The 16593-nt window shown below is 39.2% G+C and overlaps 2 protein-coding genes across 2 annotated transcripts; both read right to left on the reverse strand.

Moving 5' to 3' along the window:
* Positions 1-804: 804 nt before the first annotated feature.
* LOC145490137 (uncharacterized) lies at positions 805-8357 on the reverse strand. Its single transcript, XM_081469247.1, has 9 exons — positions 7145-8357; positions 5984-6026; positions 5061-5141; positions 4541-4678; positions 3926-4035; positions 2524-2589; positions 2187-2250; positions 1742-1786; positions 805-1364 (listed from the first exon to the last, which is right to left on the reverse strand). Exons 1-9 carry the CDS (start codon positions 7316-7318, stop codon positions 1162-1164), a joined length of 924 nt encoding a protein of 307 aa, XP_081325373.1. The 5' UTR covers positions 7319-8357; the 3' UTR covers positions 805-1161.
* Positions 8358-12174: 3817 nt separating this feature from the next.
* LOC145488926 (vesicle transport protein GOT1B-like) lies at positions 12175-16559 on the reverse strand. The gene is made up of 5 exons (XM_081467777.1): positions 16469-16559; positions 16300-16391; positions 14403-14581; positions 13665-13746; positions 12175-12578 (listed from the first exon to the last, which is right to left on the reverse strand). Exons 1-5 carry the CDS (start codon positions 16491-16493, stop codon positions 12534-12536), a joined length of 423 nt encoding a protein of 140 aa, XP_081323903.1. The 5' UTR covers positions 16494-16559; the 3' UTR covers positions 12175-12533.
* Between the last annotated feature and the right edge of the window lie 34 nt (positions 16560-16593).

Here is a 16593-nt window from a genome sequence, read left to right on the forward strand (position 1 = left end):
GTACTGCAGGTATCATGGTGGAGAGGGAAAACTCCCACGTGGGAGTGTCGAGGGTGATCGTCGCATCTTTCAGGGGAAACAATACTTAGCTTACTACATGCTTAGAGTTCTAAAATCTACAAACAATACCACTCTTAGTTATTGCTTTATCCTTTGGCTGCTCGATGTAGATATAGATATGGCACTGATATATAGAACGATTTGTCAGGAAGAATTGGCACCACTTAGAAGTGCAAATGCGGACCCGAGCCAGGCCCACAAAAACAGAGTGACATCTTTTAGGGTTTTTTTTTTTTTTCAAAATTGGCGACGATTATTAACTTGGGAAGTTTTACGTGGCAACTTAACCCTCCCCGTCCCCCTCTCCCCCCCCCCCCCCCCTCCACCTCTCTTCGGGTAGCTATCTAGTGACGTAAGAAAAAGGATTTAGTGTGGAAGTAAGAAATCTCACACGTTATAGATATATAGCAGTCTCCAAGTCATTTGAGGGCAAATCGAACAAAATACTGCAAGTTAAGGAGTTCGGCTCGGAGTCGATTTGATGAGAAAAAATGAAATATAAAACACGTTATAAAGGTTTCTGTCGTTTTATTTTTTTTATTTTCATTTATCTTACAGATAGTTATCCTTTGCCGTACCTAACTTAGTTAATTAGCAGACTGAGGTGATTAAAATCTCTCTTTTGCTATTGCACATGTATTGGCAATCTATACAAAAACTATCCTTTCTTTATATATATATATATATATATATATATATATATATATATATATATATATATATATATATATATATCGATATAAGTATCTTTGTCAACAAATAATTACCATGTATTTTGCTTTAATTATGTAAACAATATTTGTTTTACATTTTATTCTTTTTTGTGTCCTTTACAAGTGAATTCTTTCGGCAAGTTTTAATGTTATACGCAGAAATATAGTCATTATTTATTTAACGAAACAAAGAGAACGTGAGCTGGAATTCAATAATTAACGAATTAGAGATGGGTTTTGTTCGAATAATCCAACACCAAAAAACCTTTAATGGTAATTTGAAATAAAATTGGAACATGACGTACCTCTAAGTACGTACAGTTTTCATTACAAAAATTACAAAATTACTTCAACTTCTGCACTAGTTAAGAATTGTTTCCCTCGCTTTTTACGCTATCAGCTGATCTTTCATCTCGTCCGCTTTCATTCCCGCTTTTTTGTCGACTGCGAGTGCCAAATTGTAAGTTGTGAAGTGCTTTCGTTTGACGCCCGAGACGTGTATTATCCACACCATAGCGAGTCCCAACAAAATCCCTGCCACAATTAGTAGAACGATGCCTTCTCCAGATTTTAATGCGAAGCGTTTGTGACCTGTAAAAGTTAGTGAAAAAGTGTAAAGATGGGAAGGCTATCGCTCTTTACGCGCTTTAAAGATGTCTCAGATCAATTTTTCAGGCAAGATTTCATTCTGATGACGTACTTCTACAGGGATCCGTATATGGCCTAGGATCGCCTGGGATTGGTTGTTTCTTGCGCGCGAAAATTCAAAATCGTGGAGCAACCAATCAGAGACGATACATGGGTCTCTGTTGAGTTAAGTCATCGCTTTAGAATTTTTCAAGGCTTGTCAACCTCGCTCCCAGGGTCCTATCTTTCCGGAGAAATAGGACCCTGGGAACGAGGTATAAAGTTTGCAAGTCGTTTCAACGCGCTTGTAAATATCTCGATAAATAAGCTAAATTAATTACCTTTCAAGGTTATCGTTGGTGCATATCTGCCGTGCGGTCCCCAATCTATTAAAACAAAATCAGAATTAAAAATATTGAATGAACTTTCGAACTTTTGAGTCAAAGCAAACGTGAGAGAACAGTGACTTTAGCCCCTAATATTTTCACAGTGCACATCTCAGGGCATCTAGTTATGGTTGATCGAAATTTCGGAGATCATAACGTCAACTTCTTTTTAGTAAGTTTTTTTGCGCCAAAGTCAAAACAGTGGAGAAACAGCTATGCGAAAAAAGGATAAAGTCGATTACGAAGAATGAAAATTGTTTTCTTGCAATTGAGCTAATTTTCGGGCAACTCAAATGAAAACCGCCTTTCGTTGCTTGAGAAAGCAATTTTTCGTGGGTATCGAATTGATTAATTGAAAATAGTTGTTGGAACTGAGTGGTTTTGAAAACTTTTTCAGTACCTTTAGCTCTTGGGTCATATGCGTCCATTGTAAAAGCTTCTCTTTCGCTCGGCAAGGCAACAATCTGTGGAAAATAACGGCAAACAAACTGAGCTATACAAACCACTCATTCTCTTCCCCAGAGCTTCCGTCTCTTTTAGGCACGTGGTCGGCGAAATGGAGGGAGCCACTCGTAAGGGCATTTTAAAACGAGTAGTACTGGGGACCAGAATGCAGGCCGCTCTAGTTGTGACTGAAGTCTGAGCTGATCGAGTGAATTTTATCGGGTTTTTGTCATGTCAGGTGATTTAACCACATGTCCGTCCCAAAGGTGGTACCAGTACAAAGTTCTACTTACTGTGATGTAAAGCCTGTTGGGATATTTCCATCCATCTGTCTCGTTGATGTCCAGGTGAAGTTCGTTCTGTAAAGAAGCAAGAACCAGTTAAAAAAAAAGTGTTAAATTCCCGTTGTCATGATCTAAGGAAAAGATTACAAGAGTTTTCACACTCGGTTCAACAGGTTGTTGACTCTCGATCGCTCTTGTATTATCCAGCCGTAATAGACGTAATACTAGTAACCAACCTAGTAAACTAAACAAATGGAATGTGGTTTAGCGTGGTCCGTACTTTTTTTTACAATAACTGTCTAATTTCTCGCGCGCTGATTGGCTCATTTTTATCATCAGTAAGAGTACAGACGGATAAAATTTTAATTTATGCAAGCTTTCAAGTTCAACTTTCAGCTGTCAAACTGTCAACTTTTCAACCAATGAGATTTTATGGACTTTTTAAGTAGCCAATCAAAAAGCGAGAAAAGCTATTGACAATGTTCGCGTCATTTTGAATAAAATTCACTTATTTTTGTTCACAGCAAGTTTACGGCGTCATAACAGTGATCAAAACGTTACGGACTCACGAGGCGCATTCGAATGAGTACATAACAAATTTTGACCACTGCGATGACGCGTATAGTTGTCGATAAGAGTACAGACCACGCTAAATCACATTTCGATTTGTTTTTTACCACAACAGCTTCAAAGGAAATGTTTTTTTTTTTCAGAGCGCGAGCTGAAAAAGGCATTGCGCGACACATTGACGGGAGCAGCGTGGTCTGGACCCTTATCGACAACGGCAAATTAGCCAATCAGATTGCGAGATTAGCAGCAATTGTGAGCTAGACTCAGCCCGGGAGCGCGGGTACTTCTAGAAAAATTCGATAGGAGTGTGCGACCCACTTCCCAAAGCCTTCACCCTATTTAAGACCCGGCAAAATCTGCGATTTTCCCTACTCTATTTTTGACCTGGCCAAATACTTGATACTCTATTTAAGACCTGACAAGACAAAACCATTAAATCAACCTATATAGCCCATGTAAGGGAGCACTCTGTCTCACCATGGCCAACGAGTCGCAGACCCAGACGGCGCTGTGTAATATTGAATACTTCGGAGCAGATTCGAGTCGCACGAACTCATCGGTACCGCAAAACGATAGCTTGAGTTGTTCTCTGGTTTTCTTCCTCATGGTTCCTTGTACAAATCATGTCCAAAAGAAAATCATTTCCAATCGAGTCCCGGTATTTCGAACTCTTAGAGGAAATAGGAACCAAAAAATGGTTCGACGTGACGGGAGTTTCGAGACAGCCGATAGTGAATGACTGAAAAAGCACATCGACAGGAAGCTGATTTGAGTTCGAGATAACGAGGAAGTCAAGATAACAAGATAACCGAGTGAATTTCATGTAGAGAAATTTCCTTACTTTGGGTAGCGCTCTGCAGTTGGCAAGCCCTGGCATTCCGTTATCAGTAGTTAAACTTTCTGAGAACCATATGGCAAGGTAGCCACGCCAGTTAGAGGAGACATTCACATCTGAAACAACAATGGCGAAAAGACTCAAAATTTCTGTCAATTTGTTGCCGCAGTGCTTTTTAATTGCAGTTTTACTGTAAATGAAAAGCCAAATGCTGTAAATACAACACAAATTTGTTAAGAATCCCACAGTGTCGGTCAACTCAAAACTCCTGTATTACAGTTAATGCATAGTCGGATCGGGTAAGGGATCAGTTGGACAATGGAAATCTGGTTTCCAGTTCCTACACCCTAACAGTTGCCAACTGGAAACCAGAATGGGAACAAAAGTGAAGTTATAATAATCCAAAAAAACAATAAAACAAAAAAACAAAACGAACAGGAATGGTTAAGACAAGGGAAGAACAAAACGAATTACGAAGGGCGGTATTAAAAAAAAATTGGGCATTTTAGAGATGCGTCAGCTCTTTATTATTTCAAAAAAAAGTAGCCTGTTTGCGTAAAACGATGTCAACTTGCCTGGCTCCATGCTTGAAGGGAGGTTAATAATTTTTTACATTCATACCTTTTGGCGCTGTCCAATTCACTCTGGCAACCCATTCCTGGCTGTTTTCCGTCTTTTGCTCCACGAATACAACGGCAACATTAGTTACATCCCCTGGTATAAATTCCCCCGCAGTAGGACCATAGTCACGCGGACAGCCTGCAAATCAAATACACAGATTTACTTTTAAGTAACATCGGCCCCTCACTCAAGCAAAGATGGTCTACTCGTCACGCAATGTTTTTTGCCGTGACAAGTCAAAATTTCCACAGCTAAAAAGAAAGGAAATAGTCGTGACATTAACGGCGGCAAATATCTGTTAAGTCAAGGCGGAGTAACGTCTGCACAGGAACGCTGGTCTGAATTGGAGATAGGCTACATAAAAATGGGCAATAATATCCAGACCTGCGTACAACATTAAGGTACAGTCAGATTTGGTTGATGGAGACCTGGGTACAACAGTCAAATCAGCTGGGCATAATTAATATATCTTTTTGTTAAATAGCAGATTTTATTTCGTTTCTGAAACGAAGTATCTTACCGAATTTCGGAGGATCCGTTGTAGATGCTGTGATCACAGAAAGAGGTTCAGTTGTTGGACGAGTTGTTGAACTGGAATTTTCTACGAGAGAAAATAAAATTGAAAATTGATGTTCACGTCGTACTCAATATTAAATGGTACAAAACAGATGAATTAAACAAAGATAAGCTAAAATAATTCGGTATCGTTGCGTATGTTCAGCTGTTCAAGGGTAATATTACAGAGCAACGCGACACTTGTTAAAATTGAGGCAGTTTTTCACTTACAGCTATTCTTACAATGGATGTTCTTCGCCTTTAGCTTCGAATTTCAAATAATTAACTCTCGAGTGCGGGGGAGAAAACGAAACAATTCGACAGGTCATATTAAAACACAAGACTGACACTTTTGTTTATGGAGACGTCAATCTGATTTCAGCTGATATTGCAAACACACAGGGGAGCTTGGGGCCTGAAATCTTCGATATTCACATTTCTAAAACGAGCTCGACCCCTAACCGTTAAGACGAGCTTATGGACCAAAAAAACAATGCATAGGCAGACTTTAATTTATTACCTTTTTTGCGCTTAATGTTAAATTATTTTTGGCAGGAATGTAGGTGAGTTGTTTGTTTATCGGCGCTATATCATTTGTCAGCCGAAGTTAAAATCGACGTTTCGTCATTACTTCCTTCTTCGGGATTGACAAGTCTGACAATTTGCATCGACAATGAAATGAAAAACGCATCAGCGACATCGTGTGACTGTAGGAAGAAAGTGATGCCTTCTATGCTAACAGAATAATTACGTCGGTACCTTACTCAACAATGCACGTAGCACGTGAAAGGAATAGCAACAAAGGAACTCGAAGTTTTGCTCCCTTATCGGATTTTTGTAATTTACAAACTATAATACAGGTGTAGTTAGTTTTTAAAAATAACCTACCTTGCGCCAATAACAAACATTTTTCCACACAGGGGTGACGTGACTGTTGAGAGACGAACAGAGAAATGTTTTTCTTAAAGAAGTTTTCTTTTTCATGCCGCAAAGTAAAAACTGCTACAAAATGTCACCATCGGCATATTTTTATATATTGTAAGTTTCCTTTCAGTGTTATATTCAGAATTACGTATAGTTTCGAACGAAATTGAACCTCAGAATCATAGTTTATTGAGGCAGAAGAACCCTACGAGGAAGTGATGAAGGAATTGCGAGGCGAATTTAATTTGAAAAGCGCTGAAACACGACAAAACTGCAAGAGAGCAAAATTCAGGATGAGGGAATTTCAGTGGAACGTTATGTAAAGAGCGTCAGTTTTCTCGAGAAAACTCGGCGAAGAGAGTCCAAAGCATGGGCAGGAACTCGTCGTTTTGACCATTTACGTAATCTATTTAGGTTCATCTCGTTTGATTTATCCACGTGTTTATCTTGTGTAAGAACATCCGTCCCGTGAAATATTTACCATCGTATGCTGTTTCAAATTTCTACGAAACCTTCGCGGCAAAATTTCCTGAACCAACGTAAGGGTTAATTTTAGACAGTTTTCAACGGGAAAAGCTTTTGACTGTTCCCGTTTAAGCTGAAACGCAAGATAGAGAGTAAACTCAATGAAAAATTAGTTTGTCTGTCATCTGCTACGGTATCGCATGCATATATCGGGGTAACAGTGAAAAGAAATACATTTTAAAAAGGTAGGAAACAAATGGTCGGTCCATTAGTCAACATTAAAAGAAAACGGAAAACAATTAAACATCAGCAATTTTTTCCGAGAAGAAAAATAAAATTGCTTTCCCAGGAAAACCGCCTGTGACATTTGTTGTGAACATGAAAATATTCCTAGAGTTTACCGAACTCTAGAGGACCTCTAACATTCGCGCCCCGCTTTTCATCCTAGAAATTGAAACTCCACTAAACTGGACTCGCTATTGTATATCAATCAAAAGAATCCACTTCTTGTCTTCGATTGCTTTCTGATAACGTCCGTCTGAACGTTTACGTCCCATTAATTAACCTTGTTTCACCAAAAGCACCAAAGTAAAATTATTTCTTTAGATTCTCTACCTTAGGTACCGAGGCATGAACGATGGGAACTTAAAATACACTTACCTGTGAGTCTTCTAGAGGAACCTCGGTAGGTTTCGGGTGGCGACACAGTCGCTTGCACTCGTCCAAAACACGATTCGACTTAGGTGCGTGAAAATCATTTGAGCCAAGCGCCCGGTCAGAAGAGTGGACCCACAGCACACAGGCGAGTATCAGTCGAAATTTTAGCTCTATCATGATCGGTTGACTAACAGAAACAATGAGGCATCTTTACTGCGGCAAATCTCGATGAACACTGAGCGAAGATAGCATTAATAAGGATGTACAAAAAAAAAAATCCGGCCAGTGTCAGAGGACCAAATATATACAAACGCCAATAAACCAGTATTTAGTATTCCGTTTAGACACAGGAAGTCATAGCCGTGACATAATTTTATGCTAAACTTGACATGTAATCTGTTTGAGAAAGCGAAGCCGCGCGGAAGAGATTCCGTCCTGGCGCCGCGCCGAAAAGCATCAGGCATTCAACAAGGAAATAGTTCTGTTTTGATACGACAAGAGATGTAATCGCGTCAGGGAAAATGATAATAAACGAGAAAAATAATATCGGCATCCTGCATCACTGCGTCTTCCTGTGTGGATAGTGTTTTTTCGTTCTTATACCTGAAGCCTTTGTTATAGTGAAGTGCTAAGCTTTAACAGCTGCATGATTGGTGAAGGATGAAGTTCTTCTTTACATAAACACATAAACCGGGGGAAGCCGGTTGAGGGGAATGGTACGGGTGGGTTTTTTTTTTTACTGGCAAGTCCGAAACAAGCATACATGTACACCCTTACTGCTTGGCTTTCATTTCTAGTTCAACACTTAGATATATGTTTTAACTTTCGAGCAGATTCTGCGGTGGAAAAATGACTGTTTCATGTGGTTCAGCGGTTATAAATGAGGTGAAAATTTGAATATCTCCGGTTTTGGATGGGACGCATGGATCTAGAAGCAGGTGAGATTTGACCGGGTAGGTCAGAAAATGAGCAGGGTCTGGGGGCGCATTGAACTCAGCGAAACCCCTACCCCACCCCCCTCCTCATTATTCACTGTACCCCAGACTCGCAGAGGCAAAACACCGACCGAATATTGCGGTCTAAATTCCGGGAACATTTTTCGCTCTTTTGGCGATCAAGCTGGCAGCAGGAACAATTTTCAGAGTGAAGTTCTCAGTGATCTGACAGAACGACGTCCTTTAATTAAACGTACACCAAAAATGGCAGTTTCTGTTTTCAAACCCAAGCTTACAAGAAGGGGTGGCCTCAGAACCAGTGGGGTACTCCGAAGGACCTCTATGGGTCCCTCTATTCTTCAATATTTTGGCATTTTCCACGGTAGTTTTTTTGCACTGGACCAAGAAACCCAATAAAATGGCCGTGCCGTATATCGATTTCTAGAACATGCATGTTATCCCCTGGAATGAAGCTACGAGGATTAATTTAGAGACTGGGGCTAGCAGACCTCAGTGAAACACAGTACTTTGTACTCTAGGAAGTGGCTAGGGGTAGGGGTAAATATTGAAACTAGCGCTCCCCCCTCCACACACACACATGCACAAAAAACTTCTCGGATTTTTGCATGGTCATGTTACAAGCATCGAGGAAGTGAATGCGCCAACCTGCAACATTGCTACAGAATGGAAGACTGTTCCACCTGTTACAGTTGGATCTGATACGTGACTCCAAATGAATCTCAATTGCCGCAAATTTAAATGTTTGCTTAGTGCTGAAGGAAATTAAAGATAAGGGTACACGTCGGTAAGTTCTAGTATTACGACTATAAAAAGTCAGTACTTCCCGTTCTTTGTATCCTGAGGCTAGTTCAGCCATCTGACGGAGCCTAGAGCTAAAGGGTTCTCAATGCGTTATTTACAGCCTGAGTTCAAACCTTTCTACAGCTAACGTAACAATTTTTGTAGACCGTAGAAGCGTTCTATAGCAGTATAGAGAATCAGACTCTGCTCTTTCCCAGGTGCACTGTTCCTAATACACCCAACACACCTATTATTGCCCTCCTAGACCGGCATTAAAATGTTTTCATGGTAATCGTGGTAGTCTGCAGTTTTCCCCCACCCCCACCCCCTCCCTGGCGCTGGGAAATGAATATTCACGACACGTGCCGAAGGAAGAGTATTAATTTTAAGGATATTGCAATTCCTTTTTTGATTGATCGCGATGGGATATCAATAGCAAGATTTATTCATGCGAAAGAAGAACCTGACAACCGCGTCTGTGCAACCACCGGATGACGAAGTTAATCCTTCGAAACTACGAAAAAAAAAAGAACTAGAGCGACTTAAAGCCAGTTTGAACAATAAAAAAAATGACCTGCTTAGCCTCCGAAGCATTGCATTGTTCACTATTGTTATATGCTGTCTTACGAGTCACTACATAATCTGAAAGACGATATTAAAGGTGCATAATGGTGCCATTTGTAGTTCGAATGACAGAGAGCCATTGAAAGTGGCTGAAGTGGTTGTCTGGAAAACAAAGACTGAGAAAATTAAGCCCTTGAAAACTAAGAGTCGTATTATTTTCCTACTCGTGTCACTTTCCTGCTCCGTTTTCTTAATTACGAAAGTGAAGAAAGAGAGGTGACCCTATCTTATATTATTTACTTCAAAGCAAATATGTAGAAACGAGTCCCGCCATCGCACGTGAGTCATATCACGTGATCTGGTTACAATTTATCGAGGGGAGTACCGCCCCTTCCTGAACCGTGAATGAATGGACAACACGCACCAACATTTATTTCACGCGGACATGTCTTGTCTTCCGTGCAAAGCGGCACGACTCCTGCAAAGTCCACCTGGTAAACCAATTCTCCGTGGAGATTTTTTACGACCCTCAAAAGAACGTTTCTGAGGGAGAGTCTAGTGTTGCATTGTAACTGCAACCTAACGGAAGAAGAAATTCGCGTTCCCTACAATTTCGCTTGCGTTGCACGTTTTAGGTGGTCGGTTCTTATTTCGATCAAAAGCATGATAGCAACTGTTTCTACATTGGTTGTCACAATTACTAAAATTTAAAACCCCTCAGGAAAATTCAAACAGTATGGGGTCTTAGATTTCGTGACCACCCGCCGGAAGAAGTTGATTTCAATATCAATACAGTTGGAAACCCGGGGTTCGGGGCATTTAACCAGAACGCTAATCATATACCGTGGAAAATCCTGGTTATAGCTAGGCTATGGGCTTATGAACCTGCGTACAGAGTATTGGGAGGGCTTATAAACGAATTGAAGGTAAATTTTAAAGGGGCTACGCCACGAAATTTCACCTCTTCTACGGTGTATAAAAGTGGCATCAAACCCGACATAGTCACATATTGTTGCGGCCAAGAAACACCTAATTACGGAAGACGGACTTGAAAATATTAGACTTCTTTTTTTTCAAGATGCAAAGTCCATAACGAGGCTGTCTGATGCGGGGGGTCTAAGTAAGGGATTCTTAAAATTAGGGATATCCTGTATTGGTCCCAGTTGGATAAACTTCAATCGCCTTCTTTTGTCGCTTACTCTCTTGGGGGTAAGGAGATAGTGTTGGCGGCTGAAATGGTAAAGGGCGTGCTTTTAATTTCACTTGTGGTTAGTCCATATTCAGGCTAACAACGAGTGAATGCTTTAAATGTACTGTGTGGGACATGTTGGATTCCACTTAGCACCGTGGAATAAATACTGAGAGGAAAAAGTTCTCTTCCACATTTTCCCCAGCATTATTTCATGTAGCGATCGACATGCAGTTTTCCGAGACAGTTGCGATTTATACCACAAAAACGTACACAAATGCACATAGGTTAAGTCTGCATACGAGCCAAGTGGCTAATCAGCCCGGAGCTTATCCCGGTGTCTGTAGCATAAAGCGGCTAGGAGTATTTCTACTCTCCCCAGGATGGGATGCTAGTCCATCGCAGGGTTACCCCCAGCATTAAGTTCGTCGGTCCACATTTACACACCTGTGTAAAGAGAGGCACTGCGAGGGCTTGAACCCAGACCGCTCGGTCCGAAGGCGAGCGCTCTAACCATAAGTTCACTGCACCTCCAAAATTACACATGTTAGTAAATAAATATTCCTTTTTTTTATTGAAAATTCTATAGTAATAGTAATAATAACAATCCGTTGGAAGATAACACAGCACAGCTACATGTGTAATATGATTTCGTTTTTCCTTTTCCTTTTCAAAACAATGTGATCGAAAAGAAACGAAAAATATCTACATTTTACTATGAAACTTCCAAAGATTGCCAAGCTGTGAAGAGATCCCACCAACAGCTACTTGTTTGAAGAACTTTCCCTTCAAAGCCAGCTGAGAATAATGTAGACATCAAAGTAGCCTGGGTTTTTGGAACAGACAGCATGGGTGTAATATTGTCTTTGATTAAGCTGGGCAAAGGGTTCTCAATTAAGATCTGTGGGCAAAAGTTCGTTCTCTTTGTTAATTCCCTCAATCTAAGTCTAGGAAATCTAACAGTTCTTCTTCAGAGTTGGCAAACAAGCTTCCACCTCGTTCTCCTTCCGGCTCCAAGTCACAGCCTTTTATTTAGCTCTTAGGAAAATTACAGTGGAACCTCATCAATCTTGGTTATATAAATGGGTCGAGTTTTAAATAAAATATTGATAATGCTTAACCAGGGGTTCCATTAACGTTTTCGGCAGGGTGGCAACTGGTTTTCACAGGCGGGCAAAACGTTTTGAACTGAACTTCTTTATAAGAAAAACTTTCTGCTAGATGGTCAAACTAGGCTGGCAAAATCATCCTCCCAGCCAGTCAATTCGCCTGGTACACGGCCCTTAATGAAACCCCTGGCTTAAATTTAGTATTGCTATGCAGCAGACAAAAAGTGGCTGTAATCAGTGGGGTTGTCATAACGACAGTTTCACTGTACTGAACACAGTATTTCATGAGTTGTAGATTGTTCCTACATATTATAATTTTAGATAGTGCAGGTCCACATCAGGACTTAGCGTCTTGCCAATTTTGATCTCCAACCTGCTTTATCAAATAAATTATGTATGTATGTATGTATGTATGTATGTATGTATGTATTGCACAGGAGCACTCGCTAACAGTCCTCCCTCATGAGAGATTTCCTTCCAATGCCAAAATGCTTGCTTCAGTTTTCAGCAGAGTTAGTAGTATCAATGAATTTACAATAATACTGTTATCATGGAAGCACAATGTAAGAATAACGATAAAATCATTTTGACTGAATTGGTTGAGGAATTTAGCATCCCTCGAACAGAAATTGCAGATGATGAGCTGAACCAACAGTGCCAGTAAGGAGCTGCATAGGTCCATGTAATACTGGTGCAAACCTCAGGTCCCCTGGCACAGTGCCTCGCGTTCGATACCAATTCCTTCCCATGGCAACAAACCAGCAGATGTTTTGTCTTTCACATTACTGAGTGGTTTACACCATGGAGTTGCTTCCATCTCCTGCTAATCTACCCACTACCTGAAAATCAAAGGTAAAGGTATAAAATAAACACACAGGGAGTAATTTTGCTCGCTCTGGCACCTCCCTTCCCAGTAGACTGCAAAGTGCAAGTGCTATCATTCTTCCTTGTAAAATTACATGTATCCTGTTGGAGGGAATGTTAGCAAGGTAGAGCTCAACTCTGTGTTACTTCAAAAGTAAAGTTGAATCTCAACAACTTCTACCCTGGATATTTTAACGTTTTGTTGTCTTTGACTAAAAGATGCTTTCTCTGGATTATAGTAGTAATGAATTGTCAATAAAAGTTCTGTCAAGCCCCCCTGCCTTTAATTCTCACCTAGAACTTCACATGCACGGAACAGGATCACATCTCCCCCTTTACACCCTACTGGATTTGCTTTGCGCCACTGTTAAAGTCATGTAATTCCACATTATCTTTTCATTTACTTTCTTGGTGGATTTGATGGGGGGTGGGGTGGGTGGGGCAACTTCTTTATATGGTTGAAATGGGGATATGCCACCAAACATGGTGAGGTTTTCAGGGTTTTTTGTCTCCAGCATGGTACCAGCTAACTGCTAGTAGTTTTGAATAGAGTGTCTTTTCAGACTTTGCTCATGAAACAAGGTTGATGTCTTAATGGATAAACTTAATACTTATTTCACCACTTCTATTAAACAAAGGAAATCATAAACTTGACAGTGTTCTGATATCTGATCTTAATTAATAATTACATTTTAAAAATTTAATGGCATTCATGATAGTTGTATTCATTAAAACAAAGTTCAGTCCACTATGACAAATACAACTACCATGATTCCCCACAGGTGCATCTTATAGATGGAATTGAGGATTCTCCATTTGTCTCCTTAATTTTAGCTTAGATTGAGAAGACACACAAGACAGTATCAAACACTTGACAATGTGTTGAACCACACTTCCACACACCTTGGAGTTCGTCAAAAATGCCCCTCTGCACGTATTTTCACTGCTCTTCTCAGTGTTTCGAAATGTGGTAAAACAGTCATGGTTGGCATGTATGCTTGATAAATGTACATTACCCATGCAGAAATTGTTACACTAATCCAGCATTGCATCCTACAAACCTGGCTAATTCCTGGAAAGTTCAGTATATTTCCAATGATTGGTACTCTTCTTAAAAAGTTAATTACAACTGGAAAGAATCCACTGAAAAATAAAATAACACTTCATTAAAATATAAACGCATTGATAACTTAATGGACATAAGCCTGTGCACAATACATCAATGCATACCACAGCTACACAGTCACTAACCTTCAATCCAGTTATAGAGACAATTTATACATAGACTATTCAGTGGGGATTCAATCAGGTGCAGAGGGTGCTAATTTACTTTTGGTAGCTCAAGGAGAGGTGCTTATATGGGAGATGGGTGCTTATAGGGGAAGAGGCTCTAATTAATTTTTTTAACAGTACATCTGTTTGCGCTATTGATCTTGTTGTTGCAAATAGCACTATATAAGAAATAAATTATTATTATTATCTGGATGCGATACAATACAACTACAAATACTTTAACTAAAGAACTGTAAAAATAGGAACTCTGATAGTCATAATGTTCAATATTACATTCCAATGAGAAAGCAGACTTTATAATTTATTTGTCTGATCAGACTATTCTATTTCAATGGACATCTTGAATGTCACTTTCGCTGTGGGGGCGCTTATTAGAATAAGGGTACTTATTTAGAAAAACGGTGCTCAAGAAGGTGGGGGAAGGGCACTAATTAGAATCATTATGGTATTTCAAAACTGGCTTGTCAGTTCATCTGTCTAACCTGTTTTTTTTTGGAACAACTCACCTAAATAGAAGCACAAATCCATAAATTTCTATGATCATTCCTATAAGAGGCCAACCAAAAAGAACAACTAATACTCCACCAAGAAAACATGAACTTCCTTTTAGCTTGTGTTTTTGAAAGAAAAATCTAAAAGTTCTTTCTAATCCAATCACCAGTGCTAACCCAGCGATAAACAATATCTGCAAAAAGAAAAAAAATGAAAATTATATTATACTGTACTATTACAACTGAACATTACATGTACCGGTACCAGTATGCCAAAATTGACAAAAAGTGGACGAAAAGGAGATTGCAGTAACGAGAAAGCCTGCCATTACACTGTAATTACAGGGTTGGAAATAACAGGTCATCAGACGATGTCTGGTCTTATCAGGGATTTGACCTGTCAAGCTTCTGTCTTAATGGTCAAGTTGACTGGCCACATTTATTCATATCAAAATCAACTTAAATTTCTGCGATGTTGTTCCACCAGTATGCCCACTCAACTTGACCAGCAACCATGCAGCCATTATTTTAAGTTCTAGGCCTACAGATATTATGTGGAGATACAATAGCTCACAATCACATTCAATTGCATCCGATCACACAATTCGAGAAAAAGTGCATAAAAAATCAGACAATTTTCACAAACTAAACCATACATTAAGTAACACTTTATCTTGAAAAATTCCCCATCAACATGTTATTTCAACATGATATACCTTAGAAAAAGCCCTGGAAACCTTCTTAACCGTCAATTTTGCAAACAATCAAAGTTCAAGGCATTAACTTCTTTATTTTGCACATCCAGTGTCTGAAACTGATTTCACTATCAAAGATTTGGCCATTGGTGCAAATTATGCAAACAACCCTTTTATTTGAGATTGCCAGCCAGAATTGTTGGTATCTTTCCTTAAATCCATCAAATATTTTCGCCAGTGCATGATAAATTTGTTTAAATATGTCACATGACTAAATATTCCCCAGCTATAACTGGGGAATACCTGAGTGATATTTCCCAATTTTCAAAACTGCGCATGTTGCAAAAAATATATGAAGGATAATAAACACAATAGCCCCCCATTTGGTGCAAAAATATGCTTGGATATATCAAAGCTCACAATTTTCCTCGAGAGATAACACTCGTGGACAAATATCCAAGCATATTTTCACGTGAAAAGAAGTTTATTGTTTATATACCGATTACACATGATCTTTCTACATCTTTTTATAGCCTGAACTGGAGTCAACCGAAGCTGAATTCAGCCAAAGCTGTCAGAATGTCAGTAACCTGGGCAATCATAGTCCTGAAATGCAGGTAATTGCCAAAAAAAAAAGAAAGAAACTACAAGAAACCCTTGTACAGAAAAAAAATTCTTAGCAAATAATCTGTAGGAAAAGAGGCCCCACAAATATTATAAATATAATCAATTCTAAATAACTTTGTTGGTTTGTGTTTTGCATTAGTCAGCCACACATTTGAAAATGCTAAGTGTGTTAAAAAACAAATTGTGTTATGCTGAGTGGGGTTAGATAACAGAAATTGTCACTGCCATATTAACTGGTGCTGAAATCTCCTTCTGAAATAAATAAACCTGTGCAAGAGTGTGATATCTTGGAATTTACTGCTATGAAGGACTTTGCCTGCTGTGTTTTTTTTTAGAGTTTTACCACCCTCACATGTACCCTTGTACATTTACTACTTTTTTTGCAGTGAATACAACAAGTACAAACAAAAGAGGTTGCAGCGTAAACATAAGTTTTCATACTATGAATAAACTTATACAGCTGTGGTCCAATCAATGGTTGATTAAGTTATTTGATTTTGATAGATGAGTATTTTAATAAATTCTTGCACTGGCCAGATAAAGTCATATTTTTATGGAAACGCTAGTAATAAACTTAGGACAAAACTTACATTTCCAATAGCTAATAGTCCTTTATCGAAAAAGAATAGGACACCCATGAAGAGAAAAAATACTCCAAAGCCAGAGACACCAATGCCGATTTCTGTACATTAAAAAACACATCAAAGCATTAGAAAAACAACCAAATGGACAGGTAAAGATGGAAAGCAAGGCTCTTACTTTGGTAATCTGTTATCGGCAACATTTTCTCACGATTTTTTGTCAGAAATTTTTCACTTAATCATATGAATCACTCCTTGCTAAATTTCTTTTGCCGGGAAAGCCACGTCAAATTTTAAACAGCG

Source organism: Orbicella franksi, chromosome 6 (assembly GCF_964199315.1).
Source record: "Orbicella franksi chromosome 6, jaOrbFran1.1, whole genome shotgun sequence".
NCBI classification, from domain to species: Eukaryota; Metazoa; Cnidaria; class Anthozoa; order Scleractinia; family Merulinidae; genus Orbicella; species Orbicella franksi.

Bases quoted from the DNA above. Each gene is read 5' to 3' on its own strand.
- LOC145490137 (XM_081469247.1), bottom strand. From the start codon at position 7,318: ATGATAGAGCTAAAATTTCGACTGATACTCGCCTGTGTGCTGTGGGTC. The intron at 4,036-4,540 runs GTATGAATGTAA...TTGTTGTTTCAG, and splicing joins GAATTGGACAGCGCCAAAAG to ATGTGAATGTCTCCTCTAAC. The intron at 2,251-2,523 runs GTAAGTAGAACT...TATTTTCCACAG, and splicing joins CCAACAGGCTTTACATCACA to ATTGTTGCCTTGCCGAGCGA.
- LOC145488926 (XM_081467777.1), bottom strand. From the start codon at position 16,493: ATGTTGCCGATAACAGATTACCAAA. The intron at 16,392-16,468 runs GTAAGAGCCTTG...TTTAATGTACAG, and splicing joins GCCGATAACAGATTACCAAA to AAATCGGCATTGGTGTCTCT. The intron at 12,579-13,664 runs GTTTGTAGGATG...TTTGATTTTCAG, and splicing joins ACTTTCCAGGAATTAGCCAG to GTAGTGGGTAGATTAGCAGG.